Source organism: Chaetodon trifascialis, chromosome 14 (assembly GCF_039877785.1).
Source record: "Chaetodon trifascialis isolate fChaTrf1 chromosome 14, fChaTrf1.hap1, whole genome shotgun sequence".
Taxonomy (NCBI): Eukaryota; Metazoa; Chordata; class Actinopteri; order Chaetodontiformes; family Chaetodontidae; genus Chaetodon; species Chaetodon trifascialis.
The window spans coordinates 10,902,107-10,911,587 of record NC_092069.1 but is presented as its reverse complement, the minus strand read 5'-3'; the positions used below and the strand labels follow the sequence as shown (position 1 = coordinate 10,911,587).

The window sequence follows — 9,481 nt, the reverse complement described above, 5'->3', positions numbered from 1 at the left end:
GTGTCAGTCAGCTCTGAGCTCAGCAGGTTCTTCTCATGCAGATGAGAGGCTGATGTGAACAATGCTCTGCACACGCTCTGTCCCACTGAGTAAACTTGTGGATTCGCTCTGGTTCACACAGCACCGTGCACCCTAATGACTCCACCCTGCCACCTGCACACACACACACACACACACACACACACACACACACACACACACACACACACACACACACACACACACACACACACACACACACACACACACACACATCCCTGATCCCAGCAGCAATTAGAAAGCAGGTTGGTAATCAATTTGGAGATATTCTAATGAGATTTTAAGATGATGCTTCCCCATGTCCATCTTTGTCTTCCCTCAAATGCACTGAACTGAAGAGATATTTTTAAAATATCAGCATCTGAAGGTGATTTTGCTGTCCTCTCTACACTCATTGCAAGCTGCTTGTTCTTCCTGTGTATTTTTAACAAACACCAGCCTTATAAGAGTGCTCAAAACTCTCGCAGATTAAAACGTTTCTTTCTCCCCCCTGTCTCACTCCTCCTCCATCATGTTCAGCATCCCTCCACCCCCTGCTGGCGCAGCTTTCTAACCCAATGAGGCCCCCTACAGGTGCAAGCTCACTGATGCTGAACTGAGCAGGTGCATAAAGATGGTAGCCTTTTATTTTGTCATTTGACCCATTTTGCAGTGCTTTGCATGCATAGTCTCTGCATGAGGAGATGATGGTGCTCAGGCACTTTGCAGTCTGGAAAGTAAGTCTGCATAACTGCAGGACGTGATAGACACTTAAATAATACAGGTCAGCAGATTCCAGACAACAAATATGATTATGAGTACTTTGTTTTGTTTTGAAAGACAGCCATCAGACCCCACAGATGTTCTGTTTGGTGCTACTCCAAAAGGATATTTATGGCCTCTATTGAGTGTTTGTTTGTTGTTGTTGTTGTTTTTTAGATATGATGCCTTTCACAACATAAACAGCTTCCTCCCTTTAATAAGTTCTAGTATAGAAATAACAGCGGGAAGGAATCAGTTTTTCATACAGCTGAGGACATTTAACTCAAAGTCTTCTGTGTTGTGAAGGACACTGATTGAGCTAATACTTAGAAAACCTCACTTCAGCTCCATTGTTCGCTTTCACTGAAGTGAATTAATCTGCACCATATTTGTCCTCCTATCCAATTGCGCCACACCGTGGAAATATCCAGTCTCTCTCTCTCTCTCTCTCTCTCTCTCTCTCTCTCTCTCTCTCTCTCTCTCTCTCTCTCTCTCTCTAAGTTTGAAACAGAGACGGTGCTAATTGCCTGTGGACTGTTTACGTTGAGCCGAGTTTGTTTTCAAGAGCGATATGATTATGCTCTCAAGATCCATAACGATGTCATAAACCGCAATCATGCACTTAAAAAGACAAGTTCGCTGGCATGTCTGTTCATGACAAAGAGGGGAAAAACACGTTCGTCTCAGCAGTTGGGATCTGATCTTGCTGCAGTGATTTGTGGTGAACTACATGCAGAAGTTGGACTGTGGAGACGTTCGCAGGTAAAAGCTGCATGACGCCAACAGCGGACCTCTGCTGCCATCTCGTGGCAGCCCGGCGCAACAATTTCTGCTCTGCCTCTCCCTCCCTCCATCGCTCCCACTCGGTTTAATATCGGCACTGTGGCGAATCTAATCTGGATCTCTTTTAAGGCAATAAAACCCAGATAGCTTCCTTTAAATGAAAAGCACCGCTTATTATAGCTTTGAAATCCTCGTTTATTTGGCGATGTGCACGATAGAAAAATGATTCATGTCGAGGTTCAAATGGGCAGGATGACGAAGATCCATGGTGTCCTAAGTGCATATTTCCTCAAGTATTGTATTCCCAGGTATATAATAGCGTTATCCACGCAGGTTGAACTATGCCGCACGCCAAGATGCTTGTTATAATGTCGCCTGCTTTGTCCCTTCAAGCAGCCAAAACCAATTTCCGATAAATCTGACCCTGTTCCTGAGCTGGGAGAAGGGTGGTGTAGTTTTCTGGCGCGTTAATGACAAATCAGGGGTGCAAAGCGAATATTGTTCACCGTAAAAAGTTTATCACACAGGCTTTTACGCGGCTAAGCTTTTTATTTCGCTTCAGTTTTGGGGGGTGTGAACACAACAGAGGATGACTGGGCTCACAATTAAATGATCTGGGACGACCTAAGACAAAAGGAGGCCGAAAGAATATAAAAGGGCATAAGAAAAACACAAAAAACTCTAGAAATATAACCGTGATATCTTAAAATACAAAAGCTTTTTTCGTGGCTCTTGCATTTCTCTTTCAAGGTAGCCTAATTTCTCGTCTTTACAGCCGCGCTGATCTTGGCGCATTAGTCCACCAAACACCTGCCAACGTCCCCAGTTTTTTTGTTCTCGTGGAAAAACATCTGCATCCTACAGCATCACTTCCAGATCATCGGATTCGCAATAAAATTAGAATGCAAATGGCGCCTTCAACATGTACCTCTTAGATTAATCAGTTGCACTATTTGCATATTTCTATAATTGCTACCAACACGAAGAGCGCCCTGGAGAGAACTTGCAGACTACGCTGGAAAAATCCAAGGAAGGTTTTGTGAAGTCTTTAATTGGCGCAGAAATGCGAATGGTGGCTCAGTTTTTCACCTGACACGGAAATCCATAAAGTGGTCCGACTGTTCCTTCCTTCTATTTTAGAAGCAGGCCTACGCATACCAGCGGGACTCAAAGCAAACAAGGAAGAGCACTGTCTGGTATTAAAAATAGTTTTTGCGCTGTGAGGAGCGACTTTTGAGGACAGACAATAATCAGCCTTTCACTTTGGAGAATGGGGGAGAGAGGGGAAAGAGAAATGAGAAGGCTGTTGTTGGCATAGCTCTATCAAAGAAGAAGGACTGCCTGTTATCTGTGAATGGGGCTCCTTTTTTTTCACCAGAATAGATATAGCACGAATTTTTAATTCGTTTTTCTTTGAGAGACAACAATGCTTTATTTGAGAGCTTGATACAATTTGGGGTTTGTAAGAGATCCTTTTCTCCTTGTCCGAGCCCAGCTGCCCATATGGGATACAACGTGTGCAGCAAAGATCACAATGGCACCAAGTGACAGGCAGGACAAAAAGCCCAAGGATGCGTCTCCCTGACTCTGAACAGCACCAAGAAACTCTGTCAGTCTCTCTATCCACGCTGTCTGCATCCCCACTCCTGCTGCTCGTTAGCATGCACGCCTCTAACATCCAGCAAAACCAGGCCCCGGCGTGTGTTTCTGTGTTGTGTCGTGCACTGTATTATACAATGATGGAGTTATAAAACTGCCTCCTCGGACAGGCGACGAGCCTGGCCACGCAGAAGTCCACATTCGCCTTCTACTCAGGAGGTTTTAAATATTGGTGCTGTCTATAAGGCTGGTGCATTTTGTTCCATTTTATCTGGAAGAAACCAGACAATCTGCTGGAGTTCAATAACAGCCAGTCCTTCATCACCGCCTTTTGCAGCTGGCTTAATGATTCCCGTCTCGTATCGTATTTCTCCTCTGATTCCCTATAATAACTCTCCTATAAGCGGTTATTGGCACGCTACGCGCAGCGCTGCGTGCTTCTTGTTTATGGCCAAAGGCATATATCAAATATAAAATAAATAATACATAAGCAAATTGGTGATTTATTTGACCTACAAGCTCAACCGGTGGTGAAACACGAAACCTTTCTGTCAGGAACAAATTGAGTCTGTGTCGCCTACAAAAGCAGTAGCCCCTCGAGACTCAATTCTGTAAATAATTAGCAAATCTGCCCAATTGGGCTGTTTGTTCAGTGATGATAGGGGCGAGTCTAACATCTGTTGTGAGATTTTTGTCCCGGGACAAACAAATGCATAGATTTTTCTACTAGGTTATCATATTTACCCAAGATATTGACTGGAGTCTGCTAATCCGCAGTGCGCTGCGGATCACTGGGGAGACTTTTCAGCTTGTTTTTGGTTCCACCTTAAAGAACATGGGGATTTAGAAGGCAAGGTATTTTTTTTTATGCGGAATATCATTGCTTACACGTTATGTGATCATATAAAAATATCGTTATTAGGAGGTTAAAGCCCCTCTGAGCCGTGCGTATTTTAGTTGAGCGTTGGCCGTAGTTAAACAAAGAAGGCTGGTGAGTCATTGATTATTCCTGCTCTATTTGCAGTGTCGCGCTAAACAAGATAACAAAACATTTATTGCATTAAACGATTTTTCTCTCCCCCCCACCCCCCCACACACCCTCCATTACGCAGTCTACCACTTCGCACCCAAGGCTGGGAGTGGTTGGGGATGCTGACAAAAAGGAGAGCTTTTGACTCAAAAGCTTCTTATGTGGAGAAGCCCTCTTATATTAAGTGAGTGGATTTTAGTCCCATTTCACAAGTGACTTTAGGCTCTTTATTAGTGAGGTGTTCGGATTGAGAAAAAATATTCTCCGGATTAAATTTGCTTAAAAGGAAAGGACTGAAGTGCGCTGGAGATCTGTTCCCAAGCTCCATTCTGTGCCACAAAACAGTGTTTGGCTGGTCGCCTTTCATCATGATGTCTAGCGATGTCTTTTCAGAGATGATCAAATCGAATAGGACACTTTCATAAACCAAACCCTCGTTTCAGAAACACAGCATTTTATTTTAAAATCCTTATAAAAAATGGGATAATTAGCCATCACCGCGCGGCTACACTGTTATTTACATATGTGGTCTGACACGGCAGTCATAATGTTTAGCCAAAAATCATTCCCTCATTTTTTTTAATTTTTTTTTTTTAATTTGTAAATATATGTATAGGCCGATCTTCAGCTTTAAGCTCCCGAAAGCTCTATAGGCTGCAAACATGTGCCACAAAATATTTACAGGAAATAAAAACAAAAGGAAAATAGCTGAAAAGTTGCCAGTGTTTATTCATGGCCATAAATATTTTTTCGGTCCATAAAAGAAGCAAGAAATTAAAATTTCTATAATTATAAAGTGGTTCGTACGTGCTGATAATAACACGAAGGGACAAAAGAAAAAAAAGAGGAAAACATCTCTACAACCAACACACAACATACTTTACAAAAAAATTCACAAGAAGAGCATTGACATTCTTAATAAAATCTATAAGTGAGAGGTTTGGACCCAGTTCTCTTAACGAAAACATGTAAACACGGCGCACACATGAGCCCCGAATAAAAATGGTAGTATATATATGAGTCAAGCTGCAAAAAATGAAAAGTCTTTTGTTTTTTGTGTTTTATTTTTTTCTCTTTGCTTTGTGGTGAAACTCCCTATCGTGCCTCCAAGCCAAGTCTCTATAATTTCTCTCACCAAGTCCACTGTTGCGTTTGCACCAAGTGATGTGCTGTGGGGAACTGTGGCGTGGCCGCGGCGCTGTACTGCGCGTTATACTGCATGTTGTGGAGTGACTGGGCACTATAAGCCGAGAAGGGGATCCCGGCCTGAAAAGTGGCCGCCAAGTCCTGAGCTTTAAGAGTGTGACATGGCTTTCCATCCCTGACTAAGACGGGCACGGCCACCCGCCTGGGAGAAGGGAGATGGGTCACTTCCATACCTTTCTCGGCCCGGGCTCTCTTCATCTTATACCGGTGGTTCTGGAACCAGATCTTCACCTGGGTCGGGGTGAGGCGGATCAGGCTGGCCAGGTGTTCCCTCTCCGGAGCGGACAGGTACCTCTGCTGCCTGAAGCGGCGCTCCAGCTCGTAGGTCTGCGCCTTGGAAAACAACACCCTCCTTTTCCGCTTCTTGCCGGAGTCGCTGCCGCCGCTGCTGGAAGTTTCCTTGTCGTTGTCCGGCGATTCGTCGTCCGCGGACGGCTCCGGGGACTTGGCCGAGTCCTGAGAGCTGGCGGATAGGCCGTGCACTGCGGCAAGAAACGGGAGAAACACTGTCAAAATGTTATGTTGTGAAGTTCTCAGGGACATTTATCATAAGCTTAAGTCATATAATCATCAATCAAAAGTTTGGCGGAAATTAACTGTGCGTAATGACAAAAAAAAGAAGCTCCCAGTGATGAAACACAATTGCACCAACGTTCACTACAAGAAATGCAAACATAATAAAACACGAGCATCTTTGGGCTGGTTTGAACTCTTTGCTGTAATTTTGAAGTGGCATTAATAATCCTTCAGCCCCAAATCTGCACTAGCAGAGCGAGTCAGTGAAGCATTAAAAGGTGCATTGTCTGCCTGCACACCCCCACAGAACGCAGCCTTATTTTTCACGTCGTGGTTATCCTCTGAATAACTTGCAGCCCCCGTGTTTATCCACGGCGCTTTATCGATCAAATTCTTACAATGCAAAGTGCGCCGAGCCCAAACACTGCATGCATTTGTCGAGCTGTAAACGCCTCAAGACAGAGCACGGTGCATAAAGATGAACGCTGCACGCCACCCAAGGGCATCGTTACAGGGTGGAATAGATGGGAGGCTGCATGCCATCAATTATGGCTTAATGTCGCCGCATAGCTTGAATTAATCACCGAAATCATTATCAGCAAGATCAGCGAGGATTCTTAGACTTTACTTACATGAATATTGAATACTGTCCGTTGTAGCAAGCCATCGCGTGTAAGGATTGTCACTACTGTCATAAAAGGGGTTCTTTAAAGGCAGATTTTGAACGTTTTCTAGAGGACTTTGCACCAAAACTCCAGTGCTTTTTGTCGTGGACGTGGTCTCCGATCCCTCCGTGTCTTCCTCCGCTCCGGTGATAGATCCGTCTTCGTCATTCGTGTCAGGAAGGTCCAAAATGTCCTTTACAGAAAAGCCCGTCTTTGTGTTGGTCAACGACATATTCTGGAAGGGGGGGGGAAATATGCAGGGAAAAGTTGCAACAACCAGCTTTTCGGACAATCCGCTGTTTTGAAACAAAAACAAAAACAAACCAAAAAGAAAAAAAAAAGAAAAAAGGAAGAAAGAAAAAAGAAGCAGAGGCGATGTTTCAGGGAAAATAGGATGCGTAAGAGTCGCTCTACGCTGAAGTACAGTCAAAGCAGCCACTGTGGATAACCATTGCCTTAGCAAGTAGCAGTGGATTCAGTGTCTCTAAGTCCAGGAAGAATGCCAAAGTGGCTGAAGTGCTATATGTGGCTCATGGATACTGTGCTACTGCTGGGTGCTAGAGGGAAATAAGCCATTACCTTGTCCGCTCAGTCCATATAAGGTTGGTCTCAACACATGAACCTGCAGTGAAAAAGCATTAAAAAACGCGAAAGGTTGGCCACGTGTGGGCGGGTCTTAGGAGTCAAGTGGATGAAGACAGTGTTTGCAGATGTGAAATTGTGGGTTTTGGGGAGATCCGAGCCTCTACCATTGGTGCTTCAGAGCATGATGAGTGGTATAACGTGTCAATTAATTACAAAGACGGGGAGGGCCTTTTTTACACCCTATTTACATACAAAGAACCTCCAAGTAGCTTTATACTCACAATACTTAAAAAGCCCGTTTTAACAAATTGCTCCCACTGAAGCTTTTTTTCTTCTTCTTTTTTTAACTTTACTCGCAAATATATTCATACGTTTAAAAAAAATACTACATTTTAGGATTCGGTGCACAAAGTTCTTTATTTTTAGCGATGGAAACCACAAGGAAGGGCGGCTATTGTTCAAATATTCGGGGATAATTTATGTAAACCTTTTGTGTCAATATTTTTGCCACGGCTTAAGGACAAGAGGCTGTGTTGAAAGTGAAACAGGACTCTGTTTGTTTGAAAACGCTAAGCAAGTATTTAAGACATTAGGCCTATCCAAATGGGATACTGATAATGAGGACTATAACAGCAACAATACCAATAATAATAATGATAATTTTAATAATATTATTAGTGATAATATTGATAATAATAATCTTTGTAAAATCGTGGATCTCTGCAGGCTTATAATAAAAAACAGCACAGGCCTAAATCTGCTTTTTCATAGTTTATGTATACCTATTTCTGCGTGTTTTATCATTCAATTACGCTATTTCACTTTTTTTTTTCTTTTTCATTTTTTCTCAATAAATCTCCAGTTTCATCACGGCAGCACATCCTAATATTTGTTTTCTGTTTGTGTGGAGCCCCCTTTAAAGTGCTCCATCTTGCTTTTTTTTTTTCCTGTGGAGATCCTAGTTTCATTGTTGGTTACTTTATTTTCCTCCCCTTTAAGACTTTCCCTTTCGTTCTCCTCCCTCTGCCTCCTATCCAGTATGTGATGTGGGTGACAATGTTGCACGTTTTTTAGCAAGTCCCCTGCGCATCCTGGGTGGTCGGACCCGGGCAAACACAAATACAAACCGATTGCTAAGCTGCAGACAATGGGGGAAATGTAGACAAATGTCCGGCTCCTGTTGGAAGCTTTTGTCCGGCCGCAGTTTTTGCATTTATTTCAGGGGCGAAATAATAGATGATTGACGCCCCGTGCACAATGCTTTCTAACTGTTTGGAATAAATCTGAGGTTGTTCCTAGTTGTCATGGCATTCAACTGCTTTCAATGGACTATCTCTTCATTCAATTCCTGGATCCTTCCACAATATTAAGGAAAGTCCTTCATCTTGGTATACACACACAGAGACACACGCGCGCGCGCGCACACACACGCACACACACATACACAGTAGTCTGCCCCTGTCGAAGGAAAGCCAGCAACTATTGTATTTTTTTTTTTAGCTCCTTGCAGTTCCACAGATTGTTGAATTAAATTGATTGAATTGATCGTAGCACAGTGTAAAAAGTATCATCATTATTTTTTGTTATCATTATTACTGTTATTTTGCTATATTTTATTAGATGTATAATTGGATTCGAAATTAATAGTATTGAGCCAACTAAATTTGATCTGAAACATAATTACTAACAGTAGCATTATATAATTTACAGGCTATCTTTGGAACACAGTTTATAAGGTTTCTGCTTCACATAGACGTGCACCTGACACACAGGCCTGAGGTAAATATTTCACCAGACTGGGCAGAATTAATCACAAGTCTCAACACCCCACAAAGGCTCCATTGAGCTGAACGGGCTATATGGACAAACTGGAGTTGCGCCTGAGCCTCTATAAGGGAGCGAGAGGTTACTGACCTGATCCACCAAGTAATGCTGCACAGCTAAATCCGACATGTGAAGGGACATCCAGCCCGCAGCAGACACCCAGAGAGCTTTACGCACCACGGAGGAATGGCCCAGGCTATAGCCTCTATGCGCATCTCATCAGGAAACTCACTTGGCCCATGCAGGACATTATTTCCCTGAGACTTATTTAGTGCCTCAGAAGTGCGTGGAGCCAAATCAGGGTGTGTTAAGCACGCAGGCTTATCGCCCGTGTCATTCTGCTTTGCTTTGGCTGTGTGTGGCACAGTGACAAGGGGGAAGTCACAGTAGGTTTGGTGACGGTGCATGGGAGCGCACTGGGCTGCAGACTGTGGCCAGTTGCTGGGGATGTACTATTTGATCAATTGAGCCGAGGGTTTCGGCAAGAAGAGGT

General features: G+C 43.5%; 1 protein-coding gene across 1 annotated transcript; it reads right to left on the bottom strand.

Annotated features, from left to right (window-relative positions):
* Positions 1-4,771: 4,771 nt before the first annotated feature.
* nkx2.2a (NK2 homeobox 2a) lies at positions 4,772-9,129 on the bottom strand. Its single transcript, XM_070979469.1, is given in 4 exon segments — positions 4,772-5,880; positions 6,547-6,853; positions 6,855-6,875; positions 9,079-9,129. Coding segments are annotated over 4 exon segments (936 nt in total). The 3' UTR covers positions 4,772-5,323.
* Positions 9,130-9,481: the final 352 nt, after the last annotated feature.